This window comes from Dreissena polymorpha, chromosome 2, assembly GCF_020536995.1.
Source record: "Dreissena polymorpha isolate Duluth1 chromosome 2, UMN_Dpol_1.0, whole genome shotgun sequence".
Taxonomy (NCBI): Eukaryota; Metazoa; Mollusca; class Bivalvia; order Myida; family Dreissenidae; genus Dreissena; species Dreissena polymorpha.
In genome coordinates this window covers 97,123,529-97,149,100 of record NC_068356.1, presented here as the reverse complement: position 1 = coordinate 97,149,100, position 25,572 = coordinate 97,123,529, and the positions used below count along the sequence as shown (strand labels likewise).

Sequence of the window (25,572 nt, the reverse complement as noted above, 5' to 3'; positions counted from 1 at the left end):
CGTCAATTGTGAGCATGAGAGATGAAAATGAACAATTAAACATAAACAGCTAAGTTAAAAAAATATAGTATTAATGATATTATTCGTAGCACACTTGCGATACTTTTACTCGGATTGTAACATGACCAAAATTAGTTTCTATGTGTCGTTTGAACATTTGCACAGAATTGATAGAATTTATCAAACATTCTTTCAGTTTATTATCATTCATTATCTAACAAACCTGTACAATCCTTTAAAAATATAAGAAGACATTCCCACTTGCCTCTTAAAAGTCTATGAACTTAACAGAAATAGTTTGCTGACCATTAAAAAACGTTGCTAAATTGTTTGTAATCTGTATTATATGTTATGCTCTTCATGAAAGGAGGAAAATAAAAGTCTATCTACAAGTTCAGCTTTTTTTTCTAAGAACTCGTTATTGATTGGGATCAATTACATCATCAACGTAATACCACGGTAAATGATATAAGCCCGGGATCCCAAAAACCGGAATTCCTCTTTTCAGATTTTGGCTGTAGTGGGATAATGACCATGAAAAGCAACTCTTTAAAATATATTAAATATGACCACTTATGGCATCATAAAACGACCTTGAATTGACATCGGAAAATACCATATAAATGTTTTTGTCTTAACAAAACAAGACAACCATCAACAGTTTACATCGTGTACGCTTTGCTCATTCATCACGTAAAGGGTTGTAGCCTTTGCTGTGTGTTTTTAATTGCTCGTTTTTTGGGGAGGGAGGATTTGGGTGGGTGGTTAGATTTACCTCAAATCAGCCAATTAAATAACATGATTTATTAATTCGGTCTATTAGCAAAAAATTCCTGCAAAATTAATTTGCTATTGAATTATGTCAAACCTTGGTTAGATATTTCCTTAATAAAACGTCATATGTGCATCCTATTTTCAAATTTGACAATTTTGATAGGCAAAATCCACTTGTAACGAGGTACTTTGAAGTATTGTATCACATTGCAATTTTTTTCGGAACCAACAGTCATGTCATTTACTCGAGACACCGGTTGAATATTGTTAAATATGTTTTTTACAAATTAATGTGAATACGCTTTCATAATATGACAGCAAACTCAACTTGTCATTTTCGATGGGAACCTATTTCACACACCACGCGCGCTGTTATGACCAATACGAAAAATATAAGCACATGCCATATATTAATACAAAGTGCGTGTTTGTTTGTAGATGAAAGAAACAAAAAATAATCTATCCCATTGTTCATTAACAAATATATGCGTGATAATAATGCATTCTCCGCTGATAAAAACGCCTCACATACATTGCTTTGTCTTTTAAAACAATAACATCCGGGCTTTCGATTACTCAGAAGAACCAGTTTTGTTAGTTATTCGCTTGCGAACAACTAAGGTTAATTATGTATTGTTCAATTCGAAAAGCTTAGCTACCGAATCCTGTTTAAGTCACGTGTTCTGCGAAAGAAAACAAAAATTATTAACACGATAACATTAAAGCATTTAATTCGTAAAATTGATTTATTTTTGAAGACGATAGATATGTCAAAGTGTTGTTTTATTGCGATTTTAGAATTATATGTTATTCAACATAAACAAAAATGTTGTAAATTGTCGACTCATTGATACATTGTTTTGTCATGTAAATACAGTGGTAAAGAACAGACCATGGTTGTTTGATTGTTTACGTAAGTTAATTCTTCCGCTTAGTTGTAAAGCATTTTTTGTTCCAGAAATGATATTTTCTATCATAGGGTATGTTTAAATAACAAACGGTTACTCGTATAGGTGTATAAAAATTTAATACCGAGTGCGAAGTAGGTTTTTCGACAACAGTGAGTCGTTAAACACTATGTTTAAATGAGCGAAATAACTCTCCTTTCTAATACACATGTTAAACATTGTGGCGCATAAATCGATAGTCATTATTCGAAATTGATGAAATTATTAAGCGTTTGTAACGCTTTTCCTGGGTAAGTTTGCAATAACGTGTATTGTTATTATAAAGGTTGGTGGTGGTGGTGGTTGTGATGATGATGATGATGATGATGATGATGATGATGATGATGATGATGATGATGATGTTGATGATGATGATGATGATGATGATGATGATGATGATGATGATGATGATGATGATGATGATGATGATGATGATGATGATGATGATGATGATGATGATGATGATGATGATGATGATCATGATGATCATGATGATGATCATGGCCATAATCATGATCATAATGATCATGATAATCATGATCATGATAATCATGATTATGATGATGATGAGGATGATGACAACTCGCTAAATTAAAGACATCCAACAGTCATCGACCCGTAACATTATTTGTACAATTTATTTAAACTACTGAAGACTTCAGTTATAGCAAGTATTCACGAATTATCAACACTCACGTTCAATCGAATTTCATAATAAGTCGAAGAGGTTGGGATACTATTGTTCAAATCTTTGTGACCCATTTTTGTAACGCTACATTTAGCAGAATGGAAAGTCAAACAAATTAAAATATGCAACCTACAAACAACCTTTATGCGCAAACATAAGCAGATAGCAGTACATGGAAACGATTTAATTTACGATTGACTTCCCTGACGAAAATTCTTAGCAATTAATACTCAAATTCACTGTTACGAAGAATGCGGTTTATTACCGTCTGTATAGGCTTTACTCGTTCATGTGACGTTTTACGAACTTTTCATTTCAGTTTAAAACATTTATAATATGATGAATAACGTTACTGAAAGCTGTAATTCTTTTTGCGTATGTAGATAAATCATGGGGATTTGGTAAATCGTAGTATATCATTCTATACGCATTCACATCAAATTCATTCTGCAAAAACTATTAACGGAGTTGTACATTTTAAAAGCAGTTATGGATAATTCTCACAGAGTGAAACGGTTAACGTTATTGACGCAAATGAGCACACTTTTCAATAAAATTATACCAAAGACAAAAAGCAAACTTTAAGTAACATATTGTATCATTTTATTATTGTTATTATTATTGTACTTGACAATCACTTTACGTAGAAGTCTATATTACACAACGCTGCAAAATTGCTTCAGAGAAAAGCACTTTCTAAAACCCAAATTCGCTATTGTTGTCTCCCTTGTCTGTAGCATTGATCCATACTAGCAGAGAATATGGTTGTGCGTAGTTTGTCCTTGACCCGCCAGTCTGTTACGGTGTTGCTGCGGTGGTTGTTGATGTAGCATTAGTCACCAGAGGGAGATTACAAAATGATGATCTCGTCTGCTCCGTCAGCGTCCCATTGGCATTTTCGGGAATACCTGAAAAGTGCGAATGGAACTCTGTGTACCCTGCTGATATATCCGCGCATACCTTTGATTGTACTTTCTAGCTGTCGATGCCAGGATTGAACCTCTGTTTGCTTAATCAACAGCCAATTAAATGTTTGGGAAATTTCCCGCCAAAAGAACCGAATTAATAATTCCGAATATTTGATTGGCCAATTAGAGAGAATTCATCTGAAACTTTGGTAACGTATATATTTCGGTATTCATGGAAAATCAGGTAATAATTAGGCCTATCTCTCAACATGGCTTACGTTTATTGACTTTTTGTGTTTTAAGTTTAACCTGAAAAGGCTCTTTGTTTATTGAATAAACTTATTTTTCTTTAAATGAAGTGTTAACCATTTTCCATTCATCTCTTGCATAAGGCTCGACCAGTGCTAGGGCAAGGCCGATTGTTATGTAACCGTAAGTGAGTGCCTAATTATTCACATGCATCAGCCACTTCCGACAAGCGGTTATATACTGACCTCGGACAAAACACTTAGCGCAACCATTAGTTTCAAGAAGTTTTCTTATAGTTTTCTTATATTTTAGTAAGTATTACCGGTAATCCGCTCAGCATTTTCTACAAGATGGCGGAGTTTGACAGCTGAATTATGTCGTTTAAAATTCGAAAACTAAAAACTTCGTACAATGTAAATATAATCAGCGAGTTACAACCACCATCTTGAAATTTCAAATTAGATTTACGGTATTTATAGAAAAATTATAATTTGAAAATTTACTAACTTTACGCATTGCAGGGCTCAACAATCTGTGTGCTCATATAAGTGTATACATATTTTAAAATGCATAATACAATACTACACATGTACGGACGAGCTTGAAACGCAAATTTTTTAATCTACCATATTAAAAAAATAAGTTGAGAATACTTTACCAGGATGATATATAGTCATGTTTGCCGGGGACGGTTCGCCAAAATACCACAAACAATTGGGATCCCCGAGCTCCACTCCGTTTGTACGTCCGTCCCCATCTGAATCCAGTTTACAGAGATCCGGCCATATTTCTTCTGCGCCCATTCCAACTCGATTCTTCTTTTCAAGGAAATCCTGCATGTAAGAGGATGACACTCTTGTGAACATTTGTGAGTTAACACAGGTATGCGAGTTATGCATTTATAAATCCTGCGGAGTATAGCCAATAAATGTTATTGCGGATGTGTGTTAAAAGCAAATGGCAAACATTTCTTATTAGTAAAAACACGTTTTTTTCTTCTGATTTTGCTGATTAAAAATTAAATTTGAAACAAAAGGAACATTAACAAAACAAAGCGCGGTTTTATTTTTATTCCTGGTCTGAATATATGTTGATTTTCATTAAAACCTTTAAACTCCATTTTCCGTCAAATCTGATATTTAACCGTTGGTTCAAACGTACTCACCTTGCCAAAGTTGTTGTACTGCTTTTTGGCCACGTCATCTTCCTTTCTCTTGATCAGGTGACCCACTCTATGCCACGTGTCACCCGGGATACCCGAGCACGGGTCCGGGACTACGTGTCCGTTCGGGAAGAGATCCCTGAAGCCCGGATGCCCGGCAACCTCCATTAAAACAATTGCAATAAACGCAACAAAACAAAGAGCACTTCCCAAACCCATCTTGATTCTGTACGCGAACCACGATATGCGCGACGTATTTATTGTCTGGTGTTGCGTTCTATTAAATATTGCGGTGTTTACTTTTACATTTTTATGTTAATTAATCAAGAACGTCTTCTTGGTGAAATGGCACGTCAAATACATCTTAGTCAACCACAGTAAGCATTAAAGGCACTTGCTCAATAATAAATCGTTCATATCTACATGTCAACTAATACAGTACAAGTTCTTTAGCTCGAGCGGCATTAACTCGAAACCCTATGGCAAAAAAATTCTCATAGCATCGGCAAAGCTATTAACATTTCACTAATGTATTACCACCTAAAACTCGAACATCAATAAATCGAGCACATTGCAGGTCCCTAATCATGTGTGGTGATAACTATAATACTCTCTATAACTCTCGAAGACTAAGGGTCTGACGACGGCCAATCATCTCGTGACAGCTGCTCAAGGATTATGGGGATATCTTCACAACACAAGTCAATCAGAACAATTTTATTAGCGTGAAAAGATAAACATAAAATTATAATAATAATTGCTCTTTAAATAATAGTTAAAACTCGCCAGAATAATAGATTTTTTCACAAACAATATTTAATTTATGTTGCCCATATTAAGTATTAATGTCGCTAACTTATAATTACTCTGACGGTTTCACGGTTTAACAGGACAGTAAAAAAATCACTCGTCTTAATATGAAAACCTCGGTAACTCGAGACCATCGATAACTCGGTCATCCCGTTTAGATCCGACTTAAAGAAGTTGTACTGTACTCTGAACTAATCACTCATTTGACAAATGGCTTAACCGCCCGCCCGTGGTAAAGAAAGGGGGAATGTAGTTGTTAAATAACAGCGGTAATCAATTATATGTGGCAAAATAATTTAATACTTGGACTACCATCTTCGTTTAGTTTTTGAGATATTTAATAAACATGTTTTATTTAAATTTTTCATGGAATATGCTTCATTTACATACACTTTGTCACTTTAAATCCTGTTTGAAAACAGGTGTCCGCCTTTGCGTATATGCATAACCGTATGAAAAGTAAAATTATTATGAAACATGATAATGCACTTTTGGTAAGTTAGACGAAGTTAATCTATAAGCAACGGGGACCTGCGTATTGTCCTCACATCCATACTCAATGTTACATTTGCTTAAGTATTACATAGTAAAATAGTCTTAACAATTTATCAGTTTGACCTTGATCTTTGACTGAAATACTCAATTACCGATAGGTGTCCTCTATTAAATTGATTGAGGTAGTACCTTCCTGACTATAGAGTTTTGACCACCTGTATACAATTAAACATTGTTTTTGTCTGTGATAGTAAGGTCAGTTGAACATTGACCTTTGACATAGGTCAGTGGGACTTTGGCCTTGGAATCCTACATATTATAGCATAAAACAATTAAGTTGCAGTCTGTTACGGGTTGTTATAAAAAAGAAAGATGTTTTACTCATAAGGACCTGTTTAAAAATCAAGCGAAAAAAGTCCGAGTTTTACCGACCCATTACGTTAACGCGACAACGATACGCGATGTGAAGCACGAGCAGTGAGCCGTACCGTAATTATCGAGACAAGTACATCATAATCCGTCAAAACAGACGCTGCTTGTATATACCACATCCATTTTATTTAAATTATTGTCAAAAAAAAGAACGTAACACGAAAGAATGTTTACAAATATGTTTTCAAAATAAACAAACTGGTGCAAACCAAATCCGTGTTGGATTTCCAGTAAATTGTCCAAAAAACATGAAATAACAAGAAAAAAAGGTGAATTAAACTCCGAGTAAAATCGTTTTTTTTTTCGCAATTATGAAATGCTTTGTGGTGACAGACAATAACATCTTGTAACATGTTCTTATGAGTTCTAAGAATATTAATCAGCGCGTACAAGGGAAACATATTGTCAGCTGTTACAAAGGTGTTAACGGAATCCCGTTTCATGCTTCCCAATAAATTACTATATGTCAAGATATTTTTTTCTTAACTTACTCACACATCTATAAAAAAAAAGTTCTGTAATAGTTTGTTATAAGAACGAAAAAGGTGGGCGGCGGTCGCCGCTCTATTGGCGACGCACTTGTTGACCCTTTTGGTTTTAGAGAATATTTTATATTATATATAATTATATTTAAATCATATGTGACGTCATGGTCAAGATTTCAAAACACTTTTAAAGGATCATTATTTGATGATTCACTCAAATGTATAAGTTTTGGCTCTGGAGGTTTCAGAGAAGGTTTTTAAAGTGTTTTTTGTATACAAACATATTTAGCACCGGTCGACCATCATATGCAGCCAAACGATTTTTACATCAGTGAAACAGGGTAACCTAAGGATCATTCCGGCATAAAATAACCATCGTGTTATTATTATATGCCAGCACAAGAAAACTGTAAAAAGGATTTATACTGGAATCATGTTTCCGGGTAACATAAAACTTCGCTGGTAAATAGTTTTCAGTGAAATTAAGTGCAGTGTATAAGAGTCACACCTTTTGATACGATATTTGTATGGTTGTCATTGCATTTGTTAATGTTTCATGGTTCGGGCATTTAACAACATGAGTCTCGGATTTGTAGTCCCGCGATCTTCCAAATGAGTTTGTCGACATGTATCTTGATAGTACTTTTCTGTATAAGCGATGTCGGCTTAACGAAACAGTTGACTGAAAGTACATCCAAATGACAGCACGATTTTTGTTTCACTTAAAACTAACGGAGAATATAAACCTGCTCTTTGTTTTTAAATTGTACATTCGCATCAGTGAGATGTATCGCAAGTATAAGTTAGCATGACTTTAATGCCTAATGATTGCCATAATAATGTATTCAACAACAACAACACACAACAAACAAGCGTATTTCAGGTATTGCGGAATATACTTCGGACACACCTTTCGAAGTGAGATAGGTATTTGATAACTTAGCAGTCCCATGATTGTAACGCATACCACTATGTGGTATTATTGTGTTATTTATTATTGAAACATTTGTAATAATAAAGAATATTTAATAGTATGATAATCGAACTTTACTTTTTAGTCGTTGGTTATTTTTGCCACCATAAACTATACAATTTATTTTTGTCAAAGATCAAGGATTAATATATATTATAAGCTTTATCGATTTTTAATAATATTGCTTTATTTTTTTTTTTGAAATGCCCTTCTAAGTATAACGCGAAAGATTACAAATATGTTTTAATAGGTAGTAACGTGTAACTTGTGCATTCAACAATGGACTGGCTCGCGGATCCATATATTGTGATATTTTAGTAGTTTCCAACCGTTCTTAACAACAACAACTACTACTACCAATTAGATAGGGAAGTAAATTGATAATTATAAAGTTCATCCAAACGTTTGAATGAGTAAGCAAATGATTATTTTTTATTTACTTGATTCCATTTCAAATGATTTATTCATAATACATGAAATGCGAATGCACAATTTGTTGATTGTGCAATAGTGTTATTTATTTCAGATGGCCTTGTTCGGACACATACATTGTAACATTCTATCATTTCGACTGTTTAATATTTCCGAACCTGAAAGTGACCTAAACGTTCTATTTAATAAAAGAAAAGAGATACAGAGTGAGTTGATCTGATTCTTTTTCACCAGTAGCTTTCAGTGATTTTATCACTCTTAACACATTCTTATTACAGACATTGTGTTAAAATAACAGGTCTTTAAAATATACTTTATCAAAGACCTGTAATACACCTATATATAGGTCTTTGACTTTATAAACATAATATTTCGAGATATTCAACAACTTTTGCTGAAAATAGAAGCAGATAGGGTTGAAAAGGTTGAGAAATTTGCAGTTCTCTCCTTTTTTTTATAGATGTTTAATAGATGAGTCAGTAGGGTTCAACTGGGTAATTTCACATTTTTTTGCAGGACTCTTTCATCAAATAGCTTTGTAGCATATCTCTGTGCAATCATCACAAATCCCTGTCTTGGATTTTTTTGCTGATGTCATAAAGCTCACTATTTCAAAGTAGTTACAAATATATCAAAAACTAGGTCACTCATAATCATGTTAATTCAGACAAAGTAGCAAAACTTCTGACACTACTGGTTTTGATATTGGAAATTACATAGTTAAAGTTTAGACACAAAGGTTTCACTTGGTCAATAAAAGTTGTTGCCACTAAATATCAACACTTGAATTAAGTTTGAGTCATTTCAACCTTCATCAGCGCTGTTCAACATTATTGTTTTTGATAATCACTCCAATATGGCTCCATTGGTGATTTTCTGCTTGGGTACTACATGTACTTACACGTACCCCAGGTACTTTTAAGTATACTTACATGTACCCCGGGTACGGAATATAAACTTAAACGTACCTGGGAATTTTAGCGCTTAATCGGTCGTTGTCGGCTTTTTAAAAAATTAATTATGTTCACATTTATGTTAATTTTCTGTTAAATAGCCTCTATAATATCGAAACTCATACTCAAAAAGCATGTTGCTGCAATTTTTTTAAAGAGAAGTTTGTTTAAGATAAACAATATAGTTTTTTCGGTAATCGGTAGCACGTTTTAAAACATCAGATTTTGGGCGGGAATACAACTGGGGTACAGTCTAATATAGACCGGGTACGTTTAAGTATATTTACCATACCCGGGGTACATGAAAGTACATGTATACTTAGGAGTACCCGGGGTACATGTAAGCATAGTACCCGAGCCGACAATGACCAATAATATGTGCATAAACTTGCAAAATTATATGTTGTCTCACATTTGAACAATCATGATAGATTTTTATGTCCCCCACCACTATAGTGGGGAACATATTGTTTTTTCCCTGTCTGTCTGTTGGTGTGTTTGCGCCAACTTTAACATTTTGCAATAACTTTTGCAATATTGAAGATAGCAACTTCATATTTGGCATGCATGTGTATCTCATGGAGCTGCACATTTTGAGTGGTAAAAGGCCAAGGTCATCCTTCAAGGTCAAAGGCCATAAAAACTAAATCAAAGCGGCGAAGAAGGGGACATAGTGTTTCTGACAATTTGACAAACACATTTCTTGTTTATTCGATGGTGGCTGCCGTCTTTAATTGTTGGCAGAGATCTCATAGTTCAATTTGGTTAAATATGAAACAAGCAGTTATTGAGGAGTGTTTCCTTTAACTGAATGTACTACTTTTAAAAAGAAGTGCATTCAGTTTTCATCCTGAAGGAGTTTGATTGAGCCCCATTACAGGATATGCAAGCTTGTAAGTGCAGATGCTTTAGTAAATAATTTGTTACATTATGTTTTAGAGCATAAAAGTAAGTGAATCAAAACTGTTAAGGATAAAATAATTAATCCATAAACCTCAAACGCTAACACTTCGATACATATTATATTTATTATGCCCCCCTTCGAAGAAGAGGGGGTATATTGTTTTGCACATGTCGGTCCGTCCGTCTGTCCACCAGATGGATGTCCGTCCGTCCGTCCACCAGATGGTTTCCGGATGATAACTCAAGAACACTTAGATTTTCAGGTCACTAGGTCAAAGGTCAAGAAGGCTTAGGCCTAGGATGGCAGATGACCCCTATTGATTTTCAGGTCACTAGGTCAAAGGTCAAGGTCATAGTGACTCAAAATAGTAAAATGGTTTCCGGATGATAACTCAAGAATGCTTTGGCCTAGGATCATGAAACTTCATAGGTATATTAATCATGACTGGCAGATGACCCCTATTGATTTTCAGGTCACTAGGTCAAAGGTCAAGGTCACAGTGACTCGAAATAGTAAAATGGTTTCCGGATGATAACTCAAGAATGCTAATGCCTAGGATCATGAAACTCCATAGGTACATTGATCATGACTTGCAGATGACCCCTATAAATTTTCAGGTCACTAGGTCAAAGGTCAAGGTCACAGTGACTCGAAACATTAAAATGGTTTCCTGATGATAACTCAAGAATAATTAGGCCTAGGATCATGAAACTTCATAGGTACATTGATCATGACTGGCAGATGACCCCTATTGATTTTCAGGTCACTAGGTCAAAGGTCAAGGTCACAGTGACAAAAACGTTTTCACACAATGGTTGCCACTACAACTGACAGCCCATATAGGGGGCATGCATGTTTGACAAACATCCATTGTTTATGTTTGTTTTATAATATAACTAGTGCCTGTTACAAGTTGGCATGTAGTTATTTGTTTCCCTTTCAGACAACCTTTGCCGCTGTTTAGTTGTGGGTCATTGTCAAGGAAACAAAAGAGGGCATTTTCTAAAAATAAGACTTATTCAAACTGTTATGGCAAACAGAGACAATCTGTTCAAAAGGGAGTACACAAACAGGAAAGTAAACCTCAGGGTTCTCTTAGACATGGATGGAGTGCTATGTGACTTTGAAGGAGACTTCCTTGAAGCATTCAAGAAACACTATCCAGAAGAACCATGCATTGAACTCAAGGACAGATCTGGCTTTTGGCTTCGGGATCAGTATGAGAAACTAAAACCAGGTTTAAATGTAAGGCAAACATGTGTTTGTTTGTGAATTTTGAAATGTTTATGCCCTCCACCGCCTTTGGCTCCAGCATGTGAGTGCCCAAAGTGTGGCCTACCACTCCTTCCTACTTACATGGGAGACTTTTTAAAGTTTGCACTCATTATAATTTTAAGCTGAAACTTCCAGCTTTTTAGTTTTACTGAAAGATAATAAAGTTTGATGTGGTATTGTGCTGCTTGGTGAAACCTGAGAATCCGGTGGGAACCCCACCTGTTTGGTATGGTGACAGCCAAACTCACATGCGCTGTTTGTGGGCTTTAAACCCATGTTTCCCGGGTGAGAAGCACTTGCAACAACCACTTTGCTACTCAGACAGGCATTACCCGGTATATATAAAGCTAACAACCAAATCGGGATTTACTTAATTCCAGTTTCTTGACAGCATGAAAGTGGAGTTGAGAAATAAAATTAAAGTTGACTGTGACATTCTAGCTTACAATTGCTTTTCAGATCTTAAGTGCCCATTCATCATTATCATGTGTAGAACTTCGAATTTTTTCCACCTATTAGCACAATGTGACTTTGACCATCAATGATTTCATGCTACATATGTAATAAAGGAAGCATTTTGTAATAAATGAAGAATAAAATTTGTTTCCAAAATAATCACAAATCTTGTTTAGGGTACATACAGTTAATTGTCTGTTTTTTGTTACTGAGGACATTAAACTGCATTACAAATCTGTAGGTATGGGTGCTTCAGCAAAATGGTTTCAAAATTGAATTCCATTATAAATGGCCAGTATGTATAGGTGTTTTATGTTTGTGTAGTAATGTAGTTTCGGCTCCATTACTTACTTCATTTACATAAAGAGTTAATGTTTCAGGTCAAGTGTTCAACAATCTACAATGCTAAAGGGTTCTTTCAAAACCTAACAGAAATCCCAGGAGCAGTTGAGGCTGCCAAAGAAATGTTCCAGATGGAAGGGCAAGTCATCCGCATGTTCCATTGTTATTGCATATTTATTTTTTTGCAGCCTCTGTTTGAGACCTACATGTAAGTACACTAAATTAGGATACATGTACATTGCACTTTTTGATATCAATGGAAACAAGATTTGTCTATATAAGAATTTCAGCCTAAATGGCCACCAATTATAGCAGGAGTTAAATACCCAGAGCTCCAGATAAGGTTTTGTGAAATTCTTAACGTTACTACCAGATTTTCAAAAAGAATTCTTAACTCTGAAATTTTATTCTTAACGTTACTACTAAGTTTTGGAATATAATTCTTAACTTTTCTAAATGACCTAAAACAAATAATAATGGTTATTTTCATGCAAAAAATCAAAATAAACATACTAGCAACTTTATATATACGAGTTCAACAGTGTCTATTCAGTATTATACAATTTTATTTTTCAAATACCTTCATATGCCCAAACTGTGCTTAGATTGCATGCCTTCGATGAATTTGTACATATTTCACAATTAAAACAGGTCTCCCCTTCAATCTTTTCTACAATTAGACTCTGGAATTGTCCCTTTAATTCGTTCAATGTTTTGTTTTTTTAAGTTTGGACCCGTCTTGTCGCGTTTTTTTAGCTTTTCCGACTGTGTCGGCAACTGAACATACAACATCGTATAAGATCTTTTCTATAATGTCTTTCTTAACATTCAACTTCGGCTCACTTTGCGTACAATATGTTAAAAGCGTGTTTTTGCACGCTTTGCAGTTTTTTAGGACGCTCTCTGGGCGCCGCCATTGTTTTTTGACAGATAGACTATACACGCCGCTTTTATTGGAAAAAAACGCTTTGCTAAACAAACCCGATAACCATTCTATATAAGCACCGAAAAGATCTTTAATACGCGCAAAATAACTCAATAAAAATCGATACGGACAGATGTAAAAATAATATTCGTAACTTGATTTTGTAATTCTTAATGGTACGACAAGATTTTAAAATAAATACGTAATGGACTTGAAAATAATTCGTAATTACAAAAATACGACCCTTAACTGGAGCTCTGATACCTATGCATGCGTTCATGCAATAGTAAAACAAGGGGGCCATGATGGCCCTTAAGCTCTCAACTGAATTGACGGACATCAATTGTCGAAGACTTCACCTCATAGACGGTACCAACTAAGAAGAGAACAACAGAAAAAATCTTAATGAACAAGAAATATGTCCATATGGCACAGATGCCCCACACATTCGGCTCTTTCTAAAAACTTGGCTTACTGCATGTCAAACACAAGCTGTTTTTAGTAAAATTTGTCTAATGACCTGTAAGTGTGACCTTGACCTTTAAGATGAAATAGGTGATAGTTGTCTTAAAACTTAATTATGAAAGAAAAATGTAGAGCTTCAATGAGGAGTGTCACCCTGACCCTTGAGAAAGAAAAAGTGTTCATAATTTCATTTGTGGTGTGTTATCTTAAAATAGCATGATGGATGACGAAGGTATTGTCCGAATATGCGGTGTTATAGTCAAATTTGATTCAGGAAGTTATGCCTTTGCCTTTGAGATAGGGAGACAAGTTTTCTATTAACACTTTACCACTTAGATATGTATTTTGATGTGTTTGTAGTCGCTTTGAAAGTAACATTTAATTAAAGACCTTTCTTATAAGATTCAAGTTTTAAAGGCATCATTTCTAACCGTTTAATACTGATCAGTAGCTAACATCATATAATCACAACAGACTAAGAGTAACTCGCAGTCTGTTGTGGTTTTATGCTTGTTGCAAAAGCCATTTTTACTTTGCTTCTGAGTGGGAAAGGGTTAAGGTAATATGTTTTTTTCTTAGATTCAGCCTGGAGACGTAGTTTGTGGACAAATGTGATCAAGATTCAAACTCAGCCTAGAGAGTGTTCAAATGCATTATGATTAAGTTTCATCAAGACTAATTCATAAATGAGACTTTTATTATGTCCCCCACTATAGTAGTGGGGACATATTGTTTTTGCTCTGTCTGTTGGTCTGTTGGTTGGTTGGTCTGTTGGTTTGCGCCAACTTTAACATTTGCAATAACTTTTGCAATATTGAAGATAGCAACTTGATATTTGGCATGCATATGTATCTCATGGAGCTGCACATTTTGAGTGGTGAAAGGTCAAGGTCAAAGTCATCCTTCAAGGTCTAAGGTCAAATATATGGGTCAAAATCGCTCATTTAATGTACACTTTTGCAATATTTCAATATCCAAGATAGCAACTTGATATTTGGCGTGCGTGTGTATCTCATGGAGCTGCACATTTTGAGGGGTGAAAGGTCAAGGTCAAGGTCATCCTTCAAGGTCAGAGGTCAAATATATGTGGCCGAAATCGCTCATTTTATGAACACTTTTGCAATATTGAAGATAGCAACTTGATATTTGGCATGCATGTGTTTCTCATGGAGCTGCACATTTTGAGTGGTGAAAGGTCAAGGTCATCCTTCAAGGTCAAATATATAGGTCAAAATTGCTCATGTAATGTCACTTCTGCAATATTGAAGCTAGCAATTTTATATTTGACATGCATGTGTATCTCATGGAGCTGCACATTTTGAGTGGTGAAGGGTCAAGGTCAAGGTCATCCTTCAAGGTCAAACGTCATATACGGGGACATAGTGTTTCACAAACACATCTTGTTCTAAGAGTTTTTTCTTTTTAACCTATTTATTTTAGCTAGATTGTATTGAAAGTACTTATAACTTAATTACAATGCTCTCAAGTCCTAGAACCAGTAATTGGCGCATTTGGGGGAGATCTAAAGATCTAGTTTTTGGTCACCTGTGACTCTGATTCAAACTTTGCTTAAATATAGTCCAGATAAACATTCTTCCCAAGTTTCATAAAATTGACACATAAATGTGGCCTCTAGAATGGTAACAAGGTTTTTCAAAGAGTTGACTTGGCTGGTGACCTAGTTTTTGGTCAGAGGTGACTCAAAGCAAAGTGAGCCTTGATATTAACCAAATAAACCTGCTGACCAAGTTTCATAAACATTGGAGGAACAATATTGCCTGTAGAATGTAACGAGCTGAAATTCATCACACACACTGCCAGATGTCTGATATAGGGCGATGACAATAGCTCACCTTGAGTTTTTTGTGCTAAGGTGACTTTATTATGGAAGAAATTCTTACAAATGAAAAAAAGGCAATACTTTTCATTTATATGGAAACGCGGAATACATGTTCAAAACTATATATTAAATAAAATGCAGATATAGAATTCATTCTTAATAAACGTTATTTAATACTCGCGTAAGAAATGACCAATATATTTATTTTACAGGAATGATACTTCAACATAATATTAGGTGGAAAAGTAGTTATTAATATATAGTAAAAAATGTATAAACGGTACAACTTTTGTTTCATTCAAACACAATGTACTTAACTAGTACAAGATGACTTTTTGACTGTTTCTCACATTGTTCTGTCTTTTAACCCAATAGAACCACTGGCCTAACAGTTTTACCAATTATGACTGTTAATTAAATTAATGTATTGGGTTAATTGGTACAGTATTAGTTAATACCTAAGAATATGTGTCTTTTTATCATGAAATAATGAAATTAATGTGGTATTTATCCATTTCAAATTGCTACTACCGTCTGTAATAACTTGCATGCATGTTTATTTCAGGGTCGATGTGTTTATATGTACAAGTCCTGTCAATTATTACAAATACTGTCTTCAGGAAAAGGTATCAAGTAATTTTAAATATAATAAAACACTAACAAAGTCAGCTTAATTGTCTAAAAGAGTAAATGTTATACATCAGGTCTTTCACTTTTAAAATACATGTGTACCATTGTGCCCGAGTTTCTCAGAGGTAACTAAGTGCCTAAATTTCGAAATCAAGGATACCCTGTGCCTGAATTTTAACAAAAATAGTTTACCCCTAATTCTTTGTATCAGAATAATGTATTTAATCATTTAGAAATTAATGCAGGGCACACACACAAAAATCGACCCATTGTTGACCATGGGTCTTCACACTTAACAAAATCCTGGGGAATGGCCTGATACATATAATTTATGTTCCTTGTATTTATACTTTGTACCAGTATTCAAGTCTTTTACAGCTTGAGCATTAGAGTAAAATAAAGTAGTGCTTTAAGGTTAATTCCAGTCGTTCATATTGTGTGCATACTTTTATGCAAGCAAATAATTGTGTGTTGATTTTCACTGATAGTTGGCTTAAATGTTTTGTGGAAGTAAAAAATTACAAAAACATTCATTTTCTAAAGATGTTGCATAGGTCGAGTATTTTTGTCAAATTCAGTGAAAACAGTTTTAGAATTCTATTCTTACATTATGTGTTTGTCAGATTCAGTGAAAACGGGTTTAAAATGTAAGTGTGCATCCTTTTTTTAGCTCACCTGAGCACAACATGCTCATGGTGAGCTTTTGTGATCGCCTTTTGTCCGTCGTCCGTCGTGCGTGCGTCTTCGTCGTCAACATTTTGCTTTGTTAACACTCTAGAGGCCACATTTATTGTCCGTACTTAATGAAACTTGGTCAGACCATTTGTCCCAATGATACCTTGATCGAGTTCGAAACTGGGTCATGCTGGGTCAAAAAATAGGTCACTAGGTCAAAAAAAAGAAAAACCTTGTGAACACTGTAGAAGTCACATTTGATGCCCAATCTTCATCTAACTTTGTCAAAATGTTTGTCTTAATAATATGTTGGTTCAGTTCAAAAATGGTTCTGGTCTGTTGAAAAACATGGCCGCCAGGGGGCGGGTCAGTATTCCTTATATGGCTATAGAGAAACCTTGTGAACAATCTAGAAGTCACATTTTTTGCCCAATCATCATGAATCTTGGTCAAAACATTGGTTACATTAGTATCTCAGATGAGTTCGAAAATGGTCCAGATCGGTGAAAAAACATGGCCGCCAGGGGGTGGGGCAGTTTTCTCTATATGTATATAGTGAAAACATGTGAACACTCTATAAGTCACATTTTTGGTCCAATCTACATGAAATTTGGTCAGAACATTTGTTTTCTGGATACACCGGTTGAGTGTGAAAATGGTTTGGATCGGTAAAATAACATGGCCGCCAGGGGGGGGTGTCATTTTCCTTATATTTATATAGTAAAAAAAGCTTGTGAACACTCTAGAAGTCACATTTTTTTTTGCCTAATCATCATGAAATTTTGTCTAAACATTGATTTTATAGATATCTCGGACGAGTTCGAAAATGGTCAGGATCAGTGGAAAAACATGGCCGCCTAGCAGGGCAGTTTTCTGTATATGTATATAGTGAAAACATGTTAACAGTCTAGAAGACACATTTTTTGCCCAATCTTCATGAAATTTGGTCAGAACATTTGTTTCCTGGATGCCATGGTTGATTTATAAAATGGTTCGTACCGTTAAAAAAACATGGCCGCCAGGGGGGGTTCTTTTTCCTTATATTTAGATAGTAATAAAGCTTGTGAACACTCTAAAAGTCACATTTTTTGCCTAATCATTATGAAATTTGGTCAAAACATTGGTTTTGTGGATATCTCGGACGAATTTGGAAATGGTCATGATCATTTGAAAAACATGGCCGCCAGGGGATGGGGCAGTTTTCTCTATATGCATATAATGAAAACATGTGAACAGTCAAGAAGACACATTTTTTGCCCAATCTTCATGAAATTTGGTCAGAACATTTGTTTCCTTGATACGACGGTTGAGTTGGAAAATGGTTTGGATCGTTAAAAAAACATGGCCGCCAGGGGGGGTCTTTTTCCTGATATTTATATATTAAAAAAGCTTGTGAACACTCTAGAAGTCGCATTTTTAGCTATTTCCTACGGATCTCAGGTGAGCCCCTTAGGGCCCATGGCCCTCTTGTTTACTCAAGTATGCTGTTATACTTTTTTTCCAGTTTCACTGGATAGAGAAACATTTGGGAAAACAATGGCTGGAGAGAATCTTGCTGATGAAGGACAAATCTATGGCAAATGGTCATCTTCTCATTGATGACCGGCCAAATGTATCAGGTACGTGAACTCTGTGGTGGGAGATATTTGAAAGTGACTGATAACCGACCGATGACATGCTTTGATTTGTGTTTAGCAACTCAGATTTCCTGGAGTGAACAATATAACAGAATTGTGTGAAAACGTTCATTTACTTAGCCCAGACTCTGGGACAACGGGAACAATGCATGTGAGTAAATTGGCATCACAGATTAGACTGTGCAGTCTGCACAGGCTAATCAAGGACTTCACTTTTAGTCGAAACAGGATTTTTGCTAGACTGGTTTTGAAATTCAAAAGTATCAGCAATGAAAGTCATAAGATTGGGTTTAGGGCCTCAAAAAGCTGGTAACAGTCACAATGCTTAGTTTGCATTGGCCTGCCTAGATGATAAAACAAGCTTGCATGGACACCTTTAAAGGGCATGCTAGGTAAAGGTCAAGGTCAATGTAACTAAAAATAGAAGAACAGTCTCTGCTCAATTACTTTAGTTTGGATGGAGATATTGCACTGCAATTTTGTGAGTACGAAGCTTATATAAACACCTTGATTAGGATTGATCAATGTCAAGTTGACTGCTACAAAAAAATATAGAAACAGATGCTTTCTTTAAATAACTAGTTTTCCTTGCTCAATCTGTGTTGAAATTAGGATATAGATAGGTATCATGGAGACATAGCTTGGGATTGTTTTTAGGTTGACAAAATTTAAAAAAATATTTTTAGTAATACTGAACATTTACCATGCTCTAAAATATTCATTATATGCATCTTTTGATGATTTAAAAACCTGAAAATTATAAAAGGTTGCAACGCGAAACAATTGAATAATTTTGAGAGTTCTATTAATGTTGTTATATTCTGTGACACTACGAGGATTGCTTAGTATATAAAGTATACAAGAGGGCCAAGATGGCCCTAGTTCGCTCACCTGAGAGGAGTCAGTTTATTCAATCTTTACCAAACATCAAACTTGATCTAGATATTGTTCAGACAAACATCCTGGTCAAGTTTCATCATTATTGAACCAAAACTCTGGCATATGGAATGATTTTGTTTTTGTAAGATTTGACCTGGTGGCCTATATTTTGAGTTGACCCCCCTTACCAAACATCAAACTTTGCTTACAAAAATAAATATTATGACCAAGATTCATAAAATCTGAAACTAAGATGTGACCTTAAAAAGTGTTTAATTTTGTATAATATAATGAAAATTTGGACAATCTAAGGGCAATAATTATGGCATTAATTATGTGATAAATATAAAACCAACCTTTTCACCAAGTTTCATGATGATTGGGCAAAAAATGTGACTTTTAGAGTGTTCACAAGCTTTTATATAAATATAAGAAAACTGCCCCCCCCCCCCCCACCAGCCATGTTATTCAACGGACGGGAACCATTTTCAAACTCAACTCTCATATCAAAGAAACAAATTTTCTGACCAAATGTCATGAAAATTGGGCCAAAATGTGACTTCTAGAGTGTTCACATGTTTTCACTATATACTTATAGAGAAAAATGCCCCGCCCACTGGCAACCATGTTTTTTCAACAATCTGGATCATTTTCGAACTCGTCCGAGATATCAATTAAACCAATGTTTTGATCAACTTTCATGATGATTGGGTAAAATATTGTGACTTCTACAGTGTTTACAATATTTCTCTATAGTCAAATAAGGAAAACTGCCCCGCCCACGGGTGGCCATGTTTTTCAACAGACCGGAACCACTTTTGAACACAATCAAGATATCATGAAGACAAACATTTTGACAAAGTTACATGACGATTGAACATAAAGTGTGACTTCTACAGTGTTTACAAGGTTTTTCTTTTTTTTGACCTAGTGACCTAGTTTTTGACCCGACAAAACCCAGTTTCGAACTCGGCCGAGATTTTATTGGGGCAAAGCTTCTGACCAAGTTTCATGAAGATGGGACAACAAATGTGGCCTCTTGAGTGTTTACAAGCAAATGTTAACGGACAGACAGACGGACGGACGACGGACAAAGACCGGTCAGAAAAGCTCACCTGAGCAATCAGGCTAAAAATACATCAATAATTGTATGAGAATGGATGGCCGAGTGATACAAGCATTAGCCTTATACTCCAGGGTTCGATGGTTTGAGCCCAGTTCAGGGTTTCTTTTTTCTTTCTTTAATTTTATTCTTGTATTTTACTAGCACCTTTTGGATCCAATGTTTACATTTATCTAAAAAAAAGCATTTAATGAAAAACTTCAATACATGCCAAAATCTGTGAAAAGGTCCCTTTAAGTGAATATCAAGGTCACTGTTTCTGGAAGGGAATATGTAATAAGCTTTATAACTTCAGTGCCATTAGACTTGCACGGGAATAGTGAGTGCAGGTTGCTGATCTAGCTTGAAATTGCAACTTAGCTCAAGATCACTGTTATTAAACAAGAGCACAGCATAATGGGTTTCAACGCTCGGCTGCGAAAGCTTGTCAGAATTTTTTTTTTTAAAGGTGACATTGACCTTGACCTTTGACCTAGTGACCCAAAATTGGGTGTGGCGTGTAGAACTCGTTAAGGTGCATCTACATATGAAGTTTCAAAGTTGTAGGTGGAATTAAGCACTTTGATTTTAGAGCCAATGTTAAGGTTTTAGCAAGACGCCTACGGCGGACGACACGACGATCTGGCTTTGACAATACCTCGGGTTTTCTCCGAAAACAACCGAGCTAAAAATATGTGTTGTGTTGTTAATGATTAAAAACTACCAGAAAACTCACTGGAGCGGACTGCAAGAGCTTATCTGAGATGACACCTCAGGTACATGTATTAACCCTTTCCCACTGAGAAGCAAAGTGTAAATGGCTATGTGCAAAAAGCATAAAACCACATCAGCCTGCAAGTAACTCGCAGTCTGTTCAGGTTTTATGCTGTTTGCTGCTCATTGGTATCTAAGTGTTGTAAATGAAGTCTTTAAAAATTTGAATTAAGTAAGAAAGGTATTTAATTAAATGTAACTTTCTAAGGGACTGTCACTACAATTTCTTAAAAAAAGGTATCTTAGTGGTAAAGTGTTAAGCGCATTTTTCCCCGAGCGAGGCCCATATTTAAATGTTCTTATTCTACTGTGCTTCAGGGGCAAATCCATATCCATCCTGGGACCAGGTTCTGTTTACATCGTGTCACAACAAGAAGCTGGAAACCAGTCAGCGTCGTCTGCACAATTGGGTAGATGGCACGTGGCGAGAACTTATAGCAGAGTACCAGAAACGATTAGCATAAATTGTCAAATGTCTATCCTTGTTTGGTTCATGCACATCATTTTAAGATACCTTTAGTTATTCTTTTGCATATAATAGTGGACTTATCAGACAAATGTGTTTAATGTTTTTGAATTCCAAGACATGTATGCCTTGTGAATCAGATTCATTATTTAAGAATTGAATAGCATTTTTAACCAGGTTTTCCGAAGGAAAAAACTGGTTATTAGATTGGCGAATGCGGGCGGGCTGGCTGGCTGGCGGGCGGGCGGGCGGAACAAGCTTGTCCGGGCCATAACTATGTCGTTCATTGTCAGATTTTAAAATCATTTGGCACATTTGTTCACCATCATTGGACGGTGTGTCGCGCGAAATAATTACGTCGATATCTCCAAGGTCAAGGTCACACTTTGAGTTCAAAGGTCAAAAATGGCCATAAATGAGCTTGTCCTGGCCATACCTATCTCATTCATTGTGAGATTTTAAAATCATTTGGCACATTTGTTCACCATCATGGGACGGTGTGTCGCACGAAAGAATCACGTCAATATCTCCAATGTCAAGGACGCCACGACTAAAAATAGATTTTTTTTTAAAAAACAAACTTACAAAGGGGGTTAATTTTGTTTGTTCATTTCAAAAGTTCAGTTTGAGTTTTCTCCCTTTATCAGATTTTTTTTCACAATGAAAACCTGGTTTTGTGACACTTATGTCCCTTGTTCTGCATTTCATCGGTGTATGAACTGTCGGAAAAATTACGCCTAATTTGCATAAACACTGACGGCGTTTATGCATAAATTAGGTGTATTTTTCCTGACAGTTCATACACCAATGAAATGCAGAAAAATGCTATTCAATTCTCATAATTACAACACAAAATTATCTTAAAGCTGAAATTCTATCGTGGTAAGGGTTATAAAAGTCGTTTTTAATCCAGCGTATGAATCTATTTTCAGTTTCGGTTTCATCTCCCTCAAACGGGTATATCGTTGAAGTTTGCGCAAAAACTATAACGTCATTTCACTATTGACCAATAAAAAACAAGGCTATCAAGTTACGCGCAAAACATAACGTCATTCGGCAACTTGTTTATGACCAGAAAGTAGTGCCATGAATATTAATGTTTAAACTTGCATAGGAAGTGGGTTCATCGGAAAATGAAAAACCGGTCACGTGAAAAAAAACACTGTCACATGAACAAATTATCCAATCAGAATGCAGCATTCATATGAATGTGACAGAAGTTGTAATTATTTAATCCCTGATGACATGTAGCCGATATAAATATGAAAAACAACTTAGCTGTCAGTAGGGACTTTTGAATACTTAACAACATACTATTACACAAAAATGAAATCAGACAATTGTGAAAACTTAGGTGCAATGTCTTTAATAAAATTCAATCAAAACGTATTTTTTTTATTTCAATACTCTGAGATTAACTAAATCGGAATCTGCATCAGAGAATGTATAATTATTAGAAAGTTTCAAGTACTTTATGCAAGAATTATAGCAATACTTCAGTAAAATCAAGTAAGCACTTGTGGAAAACTTGCTCACATATTATTCTTATTAAGCATTATTGAGACCTCAGGGCCCAACTTTATGTTTCACTTGCAAGTTCCTATACATCACAGCCACAAATGTGTCAGTTAATATGATTTATAGAATTCCAATGTCCTTAGTAACTCTGCATCTTGGAACTTCCAGGTATATCGTCATCATGCAGACCGGAACTCTGTAGTGAAACACAACAAAATGTTCATTTTTCAGTATTATTGATGTTCATAAATAATAATCTGGGCTCAATGTTGAGAGTCGTTAAATAAGCCAGTGCCTACAATAATTCATTAGCTAATGCAATTTACATATTCTTTTATCATAAGACTTGGAAAACAAGAAAACCATGATGGCCCTCAAGCGTACACGGACATCAATTGTTGAAGACTTGACCAGGTGATCCCTTTTATGACCACACTTGATCATGATTTAAACATGGCCTTCATTATGTCACGATAAACATTCTGTACACGTTTCATGAATACTGAGTCATCAATGTGGCCCTAGAGAGGTGACAAGTTTGTCAAGACTTGACATGGTGACCTAGTTTTTTGGGACGCACATGAACCAGATTTGAACTCATTCTAGATATTGTTTAGATAAACATGCTGACCATGAATCATCCAGATTTAGTAACAAATGTTGCCTCTAAAGTGCTAACAATAAATTTCTTAAATTTGAACAAGTGACCTAGCGGTAGGTATTTGTATTAGGTATTTATATACGTTATCCAGGTTAAAACACAGCCTATATGTTGCTTATATTCAAATTGTAACCAAGTTTTATCAAGATTGGATGAAAAATGTGGCCTTTAGAATGGTAAGAAGCTACCGGTAAAAGTTGAAAACACACTCAGCGGGATGACAGAATCTGGACATAGGGTTCTAGCAATAACTCACCTGGTGCACTTTGTGCTCAGATAAGCTAAAAACCCAACACAAGACATGCTTAAATATGAAATGCTTCATTAGATTAGGGAATAATAAAGAACAAGAGATGTGTTCGTCAGAAACACAATGCCCCCTATTGTGCCGCTTTGAAAAAAATAAAAAAATTTGTTTACCTTTGACCTTGAAGGATGACCTTGACCAAGAACTTCCACCGCTCAAAATGTACAGCTTCATGAGAACGCCGCTTTGAATTAATTTTTTTGACCTTGAAGGATGACCTTGACCTTGAACTTCCACCACTCAAAATATGCAGCTTCATGATAACGCCGCTTTGAATTTTTTTGAATTTTTATTTTTGACCTCGAAGGATGACCTTGACCTTGAAGGATGACCTTGACCTTGAACTTCCACCACTCAAAATGTGCAGCTTCATGAGAACGCCACTTTGAATTATATTTTTTGACCTTTGACCTTGAAGTATAACCTTGACCTTGAACTTCCACCACTCAAAATGTGCAGCTTCATGAGAAACACATGCATGCCAAATATCAAGTTGCTATATTCAATATTGAAAAAGTTATGGCCAATGTTAAAGTTTTGGGACGGACAGACAGACTGACATACACACATACTGACATACTGACTGACGGACAGTTCAACTGCTATATGCCACCCTACCGGGGTCATAAAAAGTTAACCTTGCTATTGACATACAATGAGACGATGAGGAAGACAATGTCCATGATTTATCTGATGCCTATGATAATCATTAAAAGTATTTTACATCAAACATGCATGTCTTAGAAAGTCATTAGGAACATACATTTCAACATTCCAAACAAAATTGATTTGCCAACAATCCCATTTACATCACATGAATCTCTTGCCAAGTGGAATTCTCTTTAGTGAGTCAAAACAAAAGAAAATAAACAAACTGAGAAAACTAAATTTGGATGTAACACTAACCTTTTGAACATACTGTGGGTTGACAGCTATTTCGTTGTCCATTTCTCTTAATTTTGAGTCGAGTTGAATACATTTTTGAAGCTGAAAGAAGATATTGGATTAAGATTTTTTTTTTGACTGCTGATAACATTAGTTAAAAAAAAATTATGAAGCTGATATAGCATATCTAACATTGGTGACCATTGAACGCCTTTTCAATAACCGGCCCTCTGGGAAAATGGGCCTTAATGCATGTGAGTGACTTGTCGTCCCAGATTAGCCTGTGAAGACCGCACAGGCTAATCTGGATTGACAATTTTTGCTTTCATGGACTTTTTCGTTCCAACGAAGTCATTTCTTAACAAAAATCTACTTACACTGGAAAGTGTTGTTCCTAATTAGCCTACTTTGGCTTATCTGGGACGACACATCACACACAAATTTATTAAACCTTTCAGTGCTGGAATTGAATTTTAAAGGCCTTTGCAAACAGTTTGGATCCAGATGAGACGCCACAGAACGT

At 35.4% G+C, this 25,572-nt stretch overlaps 4 protein-coding genes across 6 annotated transcripts in view; 2 read left to right on the top strand and 2 right to left on the bottom strand.

Annotated features, from left to right (window-relative positions):
- The window catches only part of LOC127868154 (E3 SUMO-protein ligase CBX4-like), a 175,071-nt gene that overhangs the window by 110,206 nt on the left and 39,293 nt on the right, over positions 1-25,572 (top strand). The window lies entirely within an intron of this gene.
- LOC127868167 (temptin-like) lies at positions 2,996-5,002 on the bottom strand. The gene is made up of 3 exons (XM_052409801.1): positions 4,732-5,002; positions 4,225-4,399; positions 2,996-3,317 (listed from the first exon to the last, which is right to left on the bottom strand). Exons 1-3 carry the CDS (start codon positions 4,945-4,947, stop codon positions 3,208-3,210), a joined length of 501 nt encoding a protein of 166 aa, XP_052265761.1. The 5' UTR covers positions 4,948-5,002; the 3' UTR covers positions 2,996-3,207.
- On the top strand, positions 8,198-23,063 carry LOC127868164 (5'(3')-deoxyribonucleotidase, mitochondrial-like). Of its 3 annotated transcripts, none has more exons than XM_052409798.1 (7): positions 8,198-8,336; positions 11,156-11,457; positions 12,324-12,424; positions 16,081-16,141; positions 18,325-18,439; positions 21,531-21,622; positions 22,611-23,063. In XM_052409798.1, the coding sequence occupies exons 1-7, from the start codon at positions 8,333-8,335 to the stop codon at positions 22,665-22,667; spliced, it is 732 nt and encodes a 243-aa protein (XP_052265758.1). In that variant the 5' UTR covers positions 8,198-8,332; the 3' UTR covers positions 22,668-23,063. The 3 variants fall into 3 exon arrangements, with proteins under 3 accessions (XP_052265758.1, XP_052265756.1, XP_052265757.1); XM_052409796.1 differs by lacking the exon at positions 8,198-8,336 and adding an exon at positions 8,445-8,561; XM_052409797.1 differs by lacking the exons at positions 8,198-8,336; positions 22,611-23,063 and adding an exon at positions 8,445-8,561 and having other exon boundaries at positions 21,531-21,689.
- Positions 23,029-25,572, bottom strand: part of LOC127868156 (COP9 signalosome complex subunit 3-like) — a 23,391-nt gene continuing 20,847 nt past the window's right edge. Inside the window, exons 14-15 of the mRNA XM_052409786.1 lie at positions 25,071-25,151; positions 23,029-23,392 (exon numbers count right to left, since the gene is read on the bottom strand). Coding sequence (XP_052265746.1) covers positions 23,336-23,392; positions 25,071-25,151 — 138 coding nt within the window. The 3' untranslated portion in view covers positions 23,029-23,335. The remainder of the gene's footprint in view (positions 23,393-25,070; positions 25,152-25,572) is intronic.